This window comes from Leptosomus discolor, chromosome 3, assembly GCF_034619465.1.
Source record: "Leptosomus discolor isolate bLepDis1 chromosome 3, bLepDis1.hap2, whole genome shotgun sequence".
In the NCBI taxonomy this organism is placed as follows: domain Eukaryota; kingdom Metazoa; phylum Chordata; class Aves; order Leptosomiformes; family Leptosomidae; genus Leptosomus; species Leptosomus discolor.
Window position 1 is genome coordinate 45,569,347 of NC_141393.1, and position 15,264 is coordinate 45,584,610.

Genomic DNA, 15,264 nt, shown 5'->3' on the forward strand with positions numbered 1-15,264 from the left:
TAAGTGGAGGGTTAGTGAATGGTAGCAATAAGTTATTTTTGCCTTGCAGAGCAATGGACAGGCTGCAGCACGCTGTCTAGTTTTGTAATTTGGCCTTCAGAATGGATATTGATAAATATGAAAAGATTCTCTCAAAGAACTACACTGATTCAAGGCCAGAAAAACATGCTTTATAGTAAGAGATTGAAGAACATAACTCAATTTAAAAATGAAGCAAGTTTAAAAAGCTTGTTCTGCCACATTTTATAGGCATTTCTGTATAGGAAAAATCTCTGCTTTTAGACAAAAGCATGGGGCTGCACAGTTCAGTTTGGAAATAAGGTCTGTTTTTTACAGAAAGGTTGGCTGACGACTGTAATAATTTATACAGAGGGTATGGTAGATTCTCCATCAGTAAGTCTTTATTTCATCGAGATTATATGTGTACTTGAAAACCAAGGATTATCTCCCTTTCAATCTTTTAATATTTTGCATATGTGGCATAGAAGGTTACTATGATTGTGATGACCCAGTTGAAGCTGCAGTCTGGGAGACAGTAACCAGGCTAGGGTGAGGAAAGCTGATTAGAGCCACAGTAGCTGAGTGGCTAGGCCTTGGATGAGCACAAGTCGGGTCACTTATTTTAAACTGTCCTTTACCTGCTGTTGCTCAAGAGATTGGAACAGTGGAAAAACAAAAGGAAAAATAAGTTGATTAATTTTTAAAAATGTGTATTTTACTTTTTTGAGCAAGGTGAGTCAATCCGTGAAAAGAAGCACAAGATATAACTAAAGAGTTAGATGTTGTCTTTGAGCACATGGAAATAGTTTTACATTTTCAAATATCAGATCAATGCTTAACTTTATGAACAAAACTGTGAGTGGATTGGAATAAAAGAAGCAAAGTCTTAGAGGTAAATGAAAGTAAAATTCATTAAACTAGCTGATCTTACAGTGAAGGAAAACATTTACATATAGAGAGAGATGGGGTGGAGAGGGAGAGAGAATGGTTTGTTATTGAGCCTAGTTTACTATAGATAATGTCTTTGAGGTCATTGTAAATCTTCCATCAAGAGTTAGACATGATTATAAACTCTGGAAAAAGGTCTTTTCTAATGGTTAAAAATTGACTCTAAAGTTAAGGTGCTTTGGAACATTTGCAATCCACTTCTGATTAGAACTCTTTGCGTAAAAAATATTCTGAGTATATAAAATTCAGAAATAAAAGTGAAACTGATAGAGGTGAGTTCAAAATCACACAGGGGTTAATGAGGCAAAGATTTAAGTATATTCCAAAAGCAATTACATTATTTCCCGGTAGGAATTGTAAGTCATGAGACATAAGTAAAAGAAGTTGCCTTTTTTTTTTTTTTTTAATTGGCATATTTATGCTAATGTTATCACTAGCAGACCAGATAAACATACTATATGTCTTCAAGTTTTACCACCTCTTAAGTTAAGAATTAGGCATACAGTATTTTCTTATCATTGCAAGTCAAGTATTTTTTATGAAACTTACATCCTTTATAAAATATAACTTGATACTTTCTGGATCTCAGAGAAACTGAATAGCATGCTTTGCTTTAGCTTTACAAGTAATTTGAAAGATGATTCATAATCTTGTTTTCAGCCATGGGTAGAGAAGATTGTAGTTATTTCCTGCTATGAACTGATTCTCATTAACTTGTATGCATATATGCAAAAAAAAGATCTTTTATTCTTTTAATCATATTCTGTGTTATTCTGTATAGCCAGAACAGCATACCAGAAACTTATGTGATGTTTCAGTACTCACAGTAATTTTTGTGAGAAGAACAGATGGTTTCATGCAGCAGAGGTATAGCCATATCTGCTTAAAATAAGAAATAAATAACAGTGAATAAAATCACAGAATCACAGAATGGTAGGGGTTGGAAGGGACCTCTGGAATCATCTAGTCCAACCCCCCTGCTAAAGCACGTTCACTTACAGCAGGTCACACAGGACTGCATCCAGGTGGGTTTTGAATATCTCTGGGGAAGGAGACTCCACAACCTCCCTGGGCAGCCTGTTCCAGTGCTCTGCCACCCTTAATGGAAAGAAGTTTTTCCTCATGTTCAGGAAGAGCTTACTGTGTTCCAGTTTGTGCCTGTTGCCTCTTGTCCTGTCACTGGGCACCACTGAAAAGAGCCTGCCCCATCCTCTTGACACCTGCCCTTTAGATATTTGGAAGTGTCCCCTCTCCGTCTTCTCCAGGCTAAAGAGCCCCAGGTCTTTCGGCCTTTCCTTGTAGGAGAGATGCTCCAGTCCCCTAATCATCTTAATAGCCCTCTGTTGGACCCTCTCCATTAATTCCCTGTCTCTCTTGGGTTGGGGGGCTCAGAACTGGACACAGTACTGAGTGGCCTCACCAGGGCAGAGTAGAGGGGCAGGATGACCTCTCTCGAACTGCCGGCCACACTCTTCTTAATGCCCCCTAGGATACCATTTGCCTTCTTGGCCACAAGGGCACATTGCTGGCTCATGTTCAACTTCTTGTCTACCAGGACTCCCAGGTCCTTCTCTGCACAGCTGCTCTCCTACTGGTGCATGGTGTTATTCCTCCTCAGGTGCAGGACCCTACACTTACCCTTATTGAACCTCATTTGGTTCCTCTCTGCCCAGCTCTTCACCCTGTCCAGGTCTCCCTGAATGGCAGCACAGCCTCCTGGCCTGTCAGCCACTCCTCCGGTTTAGTATCATCAGCAAGCTTGCTGAGGGTGCACACTCTGTCCCTTCATCTACGTTGTTGATGAATATGTTGAACAAGGCTGGACCCAGTACTGACCTCTGGGGAACACCTGTAGTTACAGGCTCCAACTAGACTCAGCACCACTGATCACAACTCTCTGAGCTCTGTCCTTCAGTCAGTTCTCAACCCACCTCACTGTCCACTTGTCCGTCCCCCACTTCCTAAGCTTACCTATGAGACAGTGTCAAAAGCTTTGTTAAAGTTGAGGTAGACAACATCCACTGCTCTCCCCCTCGCCTACCCAGCTGGTCATACCATCATAGAAGGCTGTCACATCAGGCATGATTTCTCCTTAGTGAATCCATACTGACTACTCCTGATAATCTTCTATTTCTCCACCTGTTTAGAGATAACAGCCAGAACGAGCTGTTCCAACACCTTTCAAGGGATGGAGGAGAGACTGACCGGTCTGTAGTTATCAGCATCCTCCTTTTTGCACTTTTTGAAGACTGGAGTGACATTGGCTTTCCTCCAGTCCTCAGGCACCTCTCCTGTCTTCCATGACCTGTCCAAGATGATGGAGAGTGGCTTTGCAATAACATCTGCCAGCTCCTTCAGCACTCACGGGTGTATCTCATCGGGGCCCATGGATTTTTGAGTGTCCAGTCCAGCTAGGAGATCCCTAACCCAATCCTCCTCGACCAAGGGGCAGTCTTCCTTCCTTCAGACTTCCTCTCTTACCTCCAAGGTCTGGGATTCCTGAGGACTAGCCTTAGCAGTAAAGACTGAGGCAAAGAAGGCATTCAGTAACTCTGCCTTCTCCGTATCCTCAGTCACCAGGGCACCTGCCTTGTTCAGCAAGGAGCCCACATTTTCCCTGGTCTTCCTTTTGCCACTGATGTATTTGAAGAAGCCCTTCTTGTTGTCTTTGACATCCCTAGCCAGGCTTAATTCCAAATGGGCCTTAGCCTTCCTCGTTGCATCCCTGCATACTCTGACAATATTCCTGTGTTGCTCCCAAGTGGCCAGTCCCTTTTCCACAAGTTGTAAGCCTCCTTCTCCCTTTGAGTTTTTCCAGAAGCTCCTTGCTCATCCAAGCAGCCCTTCTGCCTCTGTTCCTCAACTTCTTCCTCATAAGAATGAACCAATCTTGAGCTTGGAGGAAGTGCTGCTTGAATAGCAACCAGCTCTCTTGGGTCCCTCTGCCTTCTAGAATCCCAGCCCGTGGGATTCCTCCAAGTAGGTCTCTGAAGCTGCTAAATTTATCTCTCTTGAAGTCCAGGGTTGTGATCCTACTTATTGCCCTGCTGCTTCCATGCAGGATCCTGAACTCCACCATCTCATGGTCACTACGGCCAAGGGTATCCCCAACCTTCACATCTCCAACCAGTCCTTCTTTGTTTGTTAGTACAAGGTCCAGCAGCACCCCTCTCCTCATTGGTTCCTCCACCACCTATGTCAAAAAGTCAGTGCTCTGTAGGAAGGTCTTGGACTGTGGGTGCTTGGGTGTGTCACTTTTCCAGCAAATATCAGGGTGGTTGAAGTCCCCCACGAGGACCAGGGCCTGTGATTGTGAGGCTGCTCACAGCTGTCTGTAGAAGGCTTCATCTACCTCCTCATCCTGATCAGGGGACCTATAGTAAATGCCCACCATAACATCTCCCATATTAGCCTTCCACCTAATTCTTACCCATAAGCTCTCAACTCACTCGTCATTCAGCCCTAGGCAGAGCTCGATATGCTCCGAAATGAATCCAAACAATCCACTAAAATGTTTCTTTTAAAATAGGGGAGTCAGATAGCTTATAAAAAGGAACTAAATGCTTGCAAGCAGCATTGAGATTGCATAAACCATGGACCAAACTCATAGCACCTGTCAAAACCCCCTTTTTTTAAAACATGCAAATATGATGAAGTTGCTTGATGTTATTAAAAGGCATTTAAAAAACAAAACAAAACAAAGAAAACCCAAACCCCCACAAAATCCCAAACAAATCTTGTAGAAATGAAAAAAATGGGAAAAAATATATTTTCTAGCAAATTACATATGAAAACATGGTAAGGAAGGATAAAAAAGATTTTGAGGAGAAGTTTGCTAAAGGCAGGAAACCTGATAAGTCCTTTTTCAAACACATCAGAGTAAGGAGGCCTGCCAGAAAATCTGGAGGGCAAATAGATGATCAAGGCATGAAAGAAGCACTAAAAGAAGATGAGACTGTAATGGAAACTATACAAATCATTCATATCCACACTCATTATAGAAGAGCTTAGTGAGGTTCCCATTGCTTCAGTCTTTCTTCATAGCGGACACTTTGGATGCTCTTTCTCAAATAAGTGTCACTGAAAGCATTTTACAACAAAACATTTTGTTACAATTGCTGTTTGTTTGTAATTGTTGTCCTACAGAACAATGGAAGGTGGCTGAAGGAATACCAGTTTTCAGAAAGGGTTCCAGCAGATCACAGATTCTGTATTGGACAAATTAACAGAAATAATAATGAAGAATCAATTTAGGGAATACATAGAAAAATATGTTACAGTGGATAAGAGTAATGAGAGTTTTATAGAAAGAAATAGTATCTTATCAATTTGGTAGATTTATTTGAAAGAGGCAAAAAATATGTAGGTATGGAGATGGAGTTCATTTACTATCTTGTGCTTCAAAAAAGCACTTCAGAAGGCTTCCCCAGATGTAAACTACCATGAGATAGAAGAGAAGCTCCTGATATTTATAAAATTTTGTTAAAAGAATCTTCAGAGGGAAAGGGTAGAAATTAATTATTAATATTCATTAGAGGAGTAAGTCACCAGCAGAGACTGATGCAAACTTTACACTTAAACATATTCACATATCATCTGGCAAAGAGATAGAATGTGAGATGGCAATATTTCTGATGATAGTATTTTGTCTACTGAAAGTGAAAATTCTTTGTAAAGAGTTACAGAAGGCTCTTGGCAGTAGTAAATTACTGTTGAATAAACAAGCAGATTTTATTTGTTTTGTGTTGGTAAAGACCATGTAATGGGGAAGAACAATGCTGAACTATGCATTCAGTGATTGAGATCTGACAATGTATTTAGGAAGTGTGGAAGCACATCCAGTGGTAAGTACACTGTAATAACATGTCTGCCCAAAAACTTGTGCTTGAACTTAGTTCATGATTGACATTTGCTTTTCAATATTTCAGCTTCGGTATTAGAGAATTTATTTAATGTCTATTTAAATCATAATACTAAAGGAACTGGGTGACTCAGTTCATGTGCAGTGAGAATATGGTTGGCTTTCTGAGCTTCAAGCTTAGTTTGCTAGTCTGCTGAAAATAGCTTCACTGACTGTTATATGAAGTCAGTGTAGGTAATCTATTTGTGTAATCACACACTTCATCTGTAAACTTTCCAGCTGGCACGCTGGGTATCTAAACAATTGAGGAAGGGAAAAATCTTTACTTTTTAATGTTCTCTCATTCTCAAGTGCTGTGACAATTGCCATAAAAAGCTTCTAATAAGTGATGAGAAGTGAAACAGGAATATAGGTCGTCTCACCTGAGCTTACAAAAAAGGGAACAGAGGCCCTAAAGTCATCAGTAGATGCTACTGCTTCAGTTTCATTAGAGACATAGCTATTTCAGATGCAGAAATTGATACACTCAGTTCATGCTTTCATTAGGTCCAAGAGGGAGAATAGTCAATGAAATCTTATTGCGTATTAGGACAGTAAGAGCACTGTTTATCTTTACATTGTGGTTTTGATTATGGGTAGGATTTTCAAAGAACAAGAATAACATGGGAAAATAAATACTATTGAAAGTCAGTGGAACTTGTGTTACAAACACATATTTGTAGTTCAGGAGCTCTGGAAATTAGGAGTTTTGCTGGAGGAGAAATAAGACTACCACCAAAGTTTTATTTTTTGGGGGAGGGAGCTGATAAAACAGTATCTTTGACAGGGAATTTTTTTAGTCAAATTTCTTGTGAGAGCATCATCCTGTACCTTTCTATCTACTCCTTTTTTTATCCTAACTTAGTATAAGTTTACAAGTTTTATCCTAACTTAGTACAAGAATATTGGATGAATTTTGGCCATATTTGACTAAAAGAAATAGGTCTTGTTGATGTCTCTCAAAAGTCCTCAAAGTATGGAGTATGTGCATACAGCCGCTGACGTCAGTATTCAGGCTACCAGCAAGGCAGCAGCAGTGACTGAGGACAGGTGTTACTTTCCAACAGGCAAAGAGCACAGAGCGGTAAGAGACATGGGGATATGTGAGGGTAGTTGCAAGAGCTGTGCAAGAGAGGAGAGGAAAGGATGCACAAAAAAGCCTTTGTGAGTACTGGGTTGAGAAAAGTAGTAGAAGACATGTTGACACGTTTGAAAACATTTTGGTTTAGTCCCTCATGAAGCTATCAAGAATCAGCCTCTTGGGATGACAAATGGGACAACACTACCCATATGGCATATAAAACCTGAAGAGAAAAAAAAGGACTGTATTTTCAGTTTCTTTAAAACTGAATTGCACCAAATTTATTCCATACCTGCCTGCCTTAAAAGGTTTGATTACATAAAGGATGATTAAAAAAATTAGTAGGCGGAACACTAGTGAGAAAGTAATCAGAAACCAAGTTCAAAAATTTTGTGTAAAAATGTACAAAGCAAAATCTTAAAGAAAAAAGCTTAGACATACAAGTTATATTTTACATTGACTACTTTAAAAGATTCCAATTATTATTACATAATAATATAAGATTATAATTTAACTATGGCATAAAGACCTTACTAGGTGACTCTACAGTGTTTGGAAATGCCCAAAAGATAAATTGTAGGAGATGTAGTCTGCAGCACAGAACAGATAAAAGCATACTTTCTCTTTCTTCTGAACTAGTTGACAATTCATAAATAGCATAACACGCCATAACTTTGCATAATGCCCATTTTTTATTTTGTCTGCTTTGCTGAGAAAAGCATTAAAAGCTCATGAACCATGAACTTGCTATCTTTGCAATACCTAATAATAGCCAGCAAGACAATGAGGAGCCTTGTGAGAATTTGGCACCGTTCCTTTCACCATATCCTAGGCTAATCTAACAGCGTTCCTAGCACTCTGACATATCTGCTGTGACTGAATTTAGATTGTTCAGTCTGGTGGGGTGAGGTTTCAAATTGGCCCTAAGTTTTTCAGGTTGTAGAGCTTAATTAAGTAGAGCTGTGATTAGTCTTTGCAAGTTGGTATCAGCTTAAATAAGTCTGTATTATAGAAACAGTAAAGCAGTGAAGCTATTCCATTTTTATTTCAGTCTATTCAGTTGTGTTTCCAGCAACACAAACTGAAATCGAATTGAAGTTCTCATTTACACAAGAGGAATGTCCTTAATACAGTGTTCCTTGGCGTAGATTTAAGAAAACTTCTTAAAAGAATACCTCGAAATTAGATGACAAATTTTGAAATAATATGAGAATGGATAAAGTGCTCAAACAAGTTTTCAGTTAACATTAAGTGATAGTGTTCATGGTTACTTGAAATAAGGCTGATGTTTTGCTGTGCAGAGTAATGAACGCCCAACGAAAATGCCCCTCTAAATGCTGGTCTGAGCCAACGTTCAGGTGGCCAGGAGTAAGGTAAGGTAAAATGACAAAATTCCAAAGGTCATTTTGAGCCAAACCAACGTTTTTCAGGCTTCGAAGACATTGATATGAAAGATATAAATAGCAAAAATTTCTAAATGGGCTTTAAATTAGGAGGGCAAAGATTAAATTTGAAAAGTAGACAGGCAGTAAGATTATGCCAAATCATGAAAAATATGTACGTCCTGTGAGCTATAAAGTAAGTGATTAAGGCACATTGGGATACTGCAGGGAAGCAAAGTTATGCTTTTTATAACACACACGGCTCATTTCAGAATTTAGAAAGTAGTCAGTGGGACTTCTGGAAATTTGAACTGTGTTACTGGTTTATTAGTGATGAACATATCCAAAAAATGGTGATAAATAAGAACTAGATGCTGCAACTGACATGGGTCATCTAAATAGAAATCAATTTCTTTACAGTCTGTGATTTTCTTCCAGAATATGCTGTTACGGTAGAAGAGTGAGTATTATCAGTCTTGCAGTACTTTGAGTGTTACAAAACCACTTGATCTTTTGATTACTCCATGAAGGAAAAATGGATTAAGCTGCAGAACTTTGGAGGACAATTATTTAGATTAGTCCAAACTGAGAAATAGCACCTGGAATGGTATGAAAGTTGAATAAGCCATAGATAGAATTGTAGAGGTAAATTTTGGCAACTATAAAAGCAAAATAAATCACATTGGAAGAAGTAGCTTAAAGTACTGCTGAAATGTAAATGACCTATAAAAACTCTAGAGGTATCTTCTAACCTAAACAATTCTATGATTCTGTGATCAAATGTCAAAGTTGGACCTACACAGAAATTGGACCTGATTGACATGATGATACCGTGATTTGAACTACAAACATGAGAAACAGATACAAGGATTAGTATAGACTATTACCTTTTATGGCTTATCTTTTATTTAACAAAATACATCTGGGAAGTGGAAGAATTGAAATATTTTAAAATGTGTTCATTTGAACAGCTACAATTCATATTAATCAAGAATGTGACTTAATGTTTTTGTAATGTATATGCTTGCCTATCAATCTGACTGAGTTTTGGTTATCTATTGTATCATTGGTTTTGATTGCAGCTTACTTCTGAGTAAACTAAACCAATATCCTGCTATACAAAATACCATGAAAATTTTTTAAACTATGCGTGTTGAAAATTGGGCAAGGTTGTTACCTATTAGGAATCTTTGAATGAACACCAAAAAAACCCCCGAAGGATTGGTAGGATAAGAAAGCTGTCACTTGCCTATATGGCTGTTGCAGGGTTGTTTACTCCTTCAGGTTACTAAAGAGTTATTCTTCACTGGTTTTGTCCAGGACAAAACCAAGTAGTTGCTGTAAGTTTTCCTTTTACTGCATCTGCTATCTCACACTTTTTTTAAAGTGAGTGAAGACTAATAGGAAGATTTTTCTTCATTGTTCAGAGTGATAATAAAGGTAATAAAAACTAGAAAGTTGTCAAAGTTTCCTAGAATTGTTCACACATCTGTGTGCTTGATTGCACAGATGTTCTAATCAGTGATGTCAAATGGCTGTGCTTTAGCAGAAGTTTGTATGTTTGTATTAAGTAGATTTATGCACCTTGCCTACTTCTAATTTTGCGTAAACCATTAACAAAATAGAACATTGTTGAAAATAGCGATGACCATATTGATCATTTGAATTTTTAATTTTATTTTAAAAACAACTATGTGCATTATATTGCACTCAAAGAGTCGCAGTCAACAGCTCAATGTCTGTGTGGAGACCAGTGACAAGTGGTGTTCCTCAAGAGTTGGTATTGGGACTGGTATTATTTGACATCTTTGTTGACGATATGGGCAGTGGGATTGAGTGCACCCTCAGCAAGTTTGCCGATGACACCAAGCTGTGTGGTGTGGCTGACACACTGGAGGGAAGGGAGGCCATCCAGAGGGACCTGGACAGGCCTGAGAGGTGGGCCAATGCCAACCTCATGGAGTTCAACAAGGCCAAGTGCAAGGTCCTGCACCTGGGTAGGGGCAATCCCAAGCACAGATACAGGCTGGGCGATGAGTGGATCAAGAGCAGGCCTGCGGAGAAGGACTTGGGGGTGCTGGTGGATGGAAAACTGAATGTGAGCCAGCAGTATGCCCTCACAATCCAGAAAGCCAATTGCATCCTGGGCTGCGTCAAAAGAAGCGTGGCCAGCCGACCAAGGGAGGTGATTCTCTTCCTCTGCTTTGCTCTCCTGAGACCCCACCCGCAGTACTGTGTCCAGCTCTGGGGCCCCCAGCACAAGGAATACATGGAGCTGCTCGAGTGGGTCCGGAGGAGGGCCATGAAGATAATTAGAGGCAGGAGCACCTCCCCTGTGAGGACAGGCTGAGAGAGTAGGGCTGGTTCCTCCTGGAGATGAGAAGGCTCCAGGGAGACCTTCTAGTGGCCTGCCAGTGCTTAAAGGGAGCCTACAGGAAAGGTGGAATGGGACTCTTGATCAGGGAGTGTAGTAATAGAATGAGGGGTAATGGTTTCAAACTGAAAGAGGGGAGATTTAGATTCGATATTAGGAAGTAGTTCTTCACTGTGAGGGTGGTGAGACCCTGGAACAGGTTGCCCAGAGAAGCTGTGGCTGCCCCCTCCCTGGCAATGTTCAAGGCCAGGCTGGATGCGGCTTAGAGCAACCTGGTCTGGTGGGAGGTGTCCCTGCCCATGGCAGGGGGGTTGGACGAGATGATCTTTAAGGTCCTTTCCAACCCAAACCATTCTGTGATTCTATGATTCTCTCAACACTACACAGTGTGTTTCAGAATTATTTTGTTAACGGTTAGTAACTGGCAAAAGTCCTGAAGCATGAGGGGCTTCTATAACCATTTCAAAATTTCTAATTGTAATAATAACAACACATTCTTTGTTTTATATTTGTGAATATTTCATTTTATGACTTTCCATTTGTTACACATACTTTCAGTAATAGTTCCCTTATTGGGTCTCATATTGTGTGGTTTTACAGAGTAAGGAACTCTTCATCTCCTCTGTGAAATAACCATATGATATTTTCAGTTCCTTCTCAAAAAGTAGTTTTCTGTGTCTCAAAGTGCACTCATTAACACTCGACCTAGGGTATTGTGTTTTTTTCCACAACCAAATTGTTTGTTTTGCCTTAATGAAATACATTTGGTTTGTTTCTGATTTTGATTTGCAGCAAGACTTGCAACTTCAGTAATATTCAAACAACATACCACATATAGGTGAAAACTGAAATCCAGTGGGGTTTTCCCCATGATCTTCTTTGGTATTCTTGTGATTTTGGTACATTTTAATCTAGTTTGCTCTATGCTGAGAGCTTTCCTAGTTATTGCTGGCCACTCTTGTTTTCTTCAAAACCTTAAGACAGCTTGTGGAAATATTTTAGAAGTGCACTCTTATCCTTTGAGTAGTCTGGAACAATGTATTGGGTGTCTTTCAGGGTCAGAATGCCAAATAGTGAGTCAGATTGCTCAATCAGCTTTATCAATAGCAAGACTTCCCAAATGGCTTTCTTTACACAATAACATATTTTTTCAGTGATAGGATGAAGTTTAAAAACTTGTCAGTGATATCATAGTTAGTAAAAATTCACATTTTATATGCACCTTAGCATTGAATTTCCTTGTGTAGCTTAAGATTGGAGTCTTTTCTTTCTTCTCTTGGCTAAGATTGCTGTTGCTTCTTTTGCCACTCTATTCCTTCCCCCCGACTTTGAGGTGGTAAAGGGGTAAAAAGGATGGAGCATTCTTTCATACTATTCCCAAGCTAAATGTTTCTTGCCTAGACATCTGACCACATCTGCACCAGATCTAGCACTCTCTGGCTTCAGGCTGCATTTCTTTATTGCAGATTTCTGAAGAGCGACTGATAAAATATTATCCATCTTATTATAAGAAAACTTAAATGCTGCATATTTTTACTAAATTGATAAACTTTGCTAAATCTTATACTGTAAGTGTTGTATAATGGATGGTAAAAATACGAATTGTCTTCTTGAATTAAAAGTATCATCCATACCTGCAGTACATATTCTATAGGAAATTCTTCTAAACGATCTCTTTACAGTGATGTTATACAGTGCAGTGATGAAATATTAACATATAGATACATCTATGAAGACAGATTTTCCAAGTCTATTAAAAATTAATTGAAAATATACCTCATCATAACAAACTTTCCCTGTTTCAATAACCATATCTCAGAGTTACTGCTGAATTTTTACTAGTTTTCCTAGGCTCACTGGTGTTAATGGAGCATTCTGGCAATGTATGAGTTAATCATGCAGTTGTCATATTTCTAGCACTTCGTCACAAATATACTGAAACGATTTTTAGTGCATGCAAAAATATTCTAACCTTAGGGATTTTTAATGGTTCTTAAAATAAGACTCGTTATCCTTGCACTGAATTGATTTTTTTCAGCCATTGTGTTTACTTGGCCATCAGCAGTTATATGAGTTTGATTTGCTTATATTTAAAAGAATTTTTTTTCCTGGCTGGTGAACTCTAAACAGAGAACTAACCATCTTTGCCAATGAACACACTGCAGACAATTAACATGTTATTTTGGAGGAAATAGGCACACTAGAAATCTTCCTTGAAATGTTTAATGTTTCAAAAATGTAATGCTTTGTATTACAGTGTCAAGTATAATAATTTATTTCAGTATACGAAAATAGCTTTGTATTATCAATAAAATGTAGTCAAAAGAACAGCAGGGCTGTATAGTTGTTTTTTTAAGAATTTCTTGTGCCTTAAAATATTTCTTTGTTTATTTCTTAAACAAATAACTGGATTTTAAGCATTTTGGGTAAGAAATCTGTCCAAGTAAGCCTTTGCACAAAGGTGTAGGTGTATATAAAAAGGTATGATTATATAAACAGGAACACTTGTTATATTTTATTAACTACCAGCTGCTAAGAATTCAAGGACCTTCAACTTTGTTCTGCTGGAGTGGATTGTTAGATACAGTTTGTACATAGGCCTAGTCTAAAACTGTGATTTTTATTAATTTTTTTTTAATGCTATTTTGCATTAAGTATAACCAGCAAGGGTTAGGTAGTCTTTCTGAAGTTGAAGACACAGTTTAGCTGATGTGTTTGAAATGTTATTTGCCAATGGTAAAGCTTATTAATAAAGTAAACTACTTGGCTCATCCTAGTATGTATTTTAAAACAGGAGAGGCTAATGATAAGGATGTTCAGGTGGTGGAACTTCCCATTGTTGACAGCTTACACCCACGGCCACCATATTTACCCTTGGCTGTCCCTGAAGACCTGGCTGATAGGCTAATTCGTGTCCATGGGGATCCTGCAGTGTGGTGGGTCTCGCAGTTTGTGAAATACTTGATTCGTCCACAGCCTTGGCTAGAGAAAGAAATAGAGGAAGCCACAAGGAAACTTGGTTTCAAACATCCGGTGATCGGGTGGGTATTTAGTTTTCTTTTTTAACTGTCTGTGCTTTAATATGCGGATATAGTGATTCTTGTTCATGACATTGTTTTATGACGGTTATACAGGAGTCTCAAGCATTTTGTGGGGGAGAGGGTGTTGTCTACATGAAGCTATTAAGTTTTAACTGTGCATAATACAAGTTGATTACAAGTACTTCAGCATACTTGCCTACCTATAGTTGGACAGATACATAAAAGGCAGCTCAATAGAAGGTTTTTTTTAAATATGTCCTTCCATATCTAGTAACATAATACAGAATTTCATTCATGTAATTGCCTTAGAGCTTGTATTCCAGACACTTTTCTGTCTGGGTCTTCTTTTCAAGTGCCATTAGCCTTTACATTTGAGGAAAAAAGGCTAAGCCTATGTTTTACATGCCACAATCCACAACTATTTTTATTGTTGGCTGCACCTGAACATGTTAAGTGCCTTGCCCTTTCCTGCTGCTGTTTTCACTATTGTTGTTTCTTAGCAGTAGCTATGAATTGGAAAGGTCTGTATGGGGAGATATGCGGAGAAGGAAGGAAAGCGCCTGTAGGCAATAAAGAGCAGCTTGTGAAGAAAGATTTTACTGTTGTGTAACGTGAAAAATTTTGCTGCTGCTGTACTAGAGTCTGCAAATATTGCTTCGTTTGTCAGAATTTTCTTTTAATCCTTAATCTTTGTTTTTGTAGGAGTTCACAGTAGGTCTGTCCAAAAGTTAGTTGGCTTTTGATCATTGAGTTGTAGGCCACCACTGGCGGATCTGAAGACTTGTTAGGTTTCATGCAGATGGGGAAGATGCATTTTGAACTATCTTCTTTCAAACCATGCATTGTAGCTGGTTTCCCAATATATCCATAATGCGAATGTTCCTATTTTGGTTCTGAACTGTATTAATCAAGCATTATCTTAACTACACTGGATAACTTAACCTTCTGTACAAAAGGAATACTTTGTATTCTATGATTAAATCTCCTTCATTCTTTTCTTTCAGTTACCCTTTGCCTTCCTTGCAAGGTTATTATGTTGCTTTCAAGAACAGAAAGTGTGTCTTGATGGACATCAATGAGTTTTAATCCTTCCTTGGTTTATGTAGGGATTCGATTTAATATATTTTCTAGAAGCACAGGCATGAAAAGTAAATTTCAGTTGCTTAAAGTATGTGTTGTGTTTATAGATTAAATTCCTAGTTCCTGCCTTTTTCCAGTGTTCACGTCCGAAGGACAGACAAAGTAGGAACAGAGGCAGCATTTCATCCTATTGAAGAATATATGGTACATGTTGAAGAGCGGTTTGAACTTCTTGCTCGCAGAATGCATGTTGATAAAAAAAGAGTGTATTTGGCTACAGATGACCCTTCATTGTTGCAAGAGGCAAAATCCAAGTAAGAGGAATTATGTTTATCTTACCGTTTGTTCCTTCTGGTTAGCTTTACATTTTCTGACTATTGTGCGCGTAAATCTTAGTATCTTTTTTTTTGTGTGTTATAATTTATGTAGTTAAGATTGCATTTCACCTTCCAATGTTT

General features: G+C 38.6%; 1 protein-coding gene across 3 annotated transcripts in view; it reads left to right on the top strand.

Annotated features, from left to right (window-relative positions):
- FUT8 (fucosyltransferase 8) overlaps positions 1–15,264 on the top strand; it is a 68,807-nt gene that overhangs the window by 39,520 nt on the left and 14,023 nt on the right. For all 3 annotated transcript variants that reach the window (XM_086462790.1, XM_086462789.1, XM_086462791.1), the window contains 2 exons: positions 13,480–13,726; positions 14,944–15,120. In XM_086462790.1, coding sequence (XP_086318916.1) covers positions 13,480–13,726; positions 14,944–15,120 — 424 coding nt within the window. The remainder of the gene's footprint in view (positions 1–13,479; positions 13,727–14,943; positions 15,121–15,264) is intronic.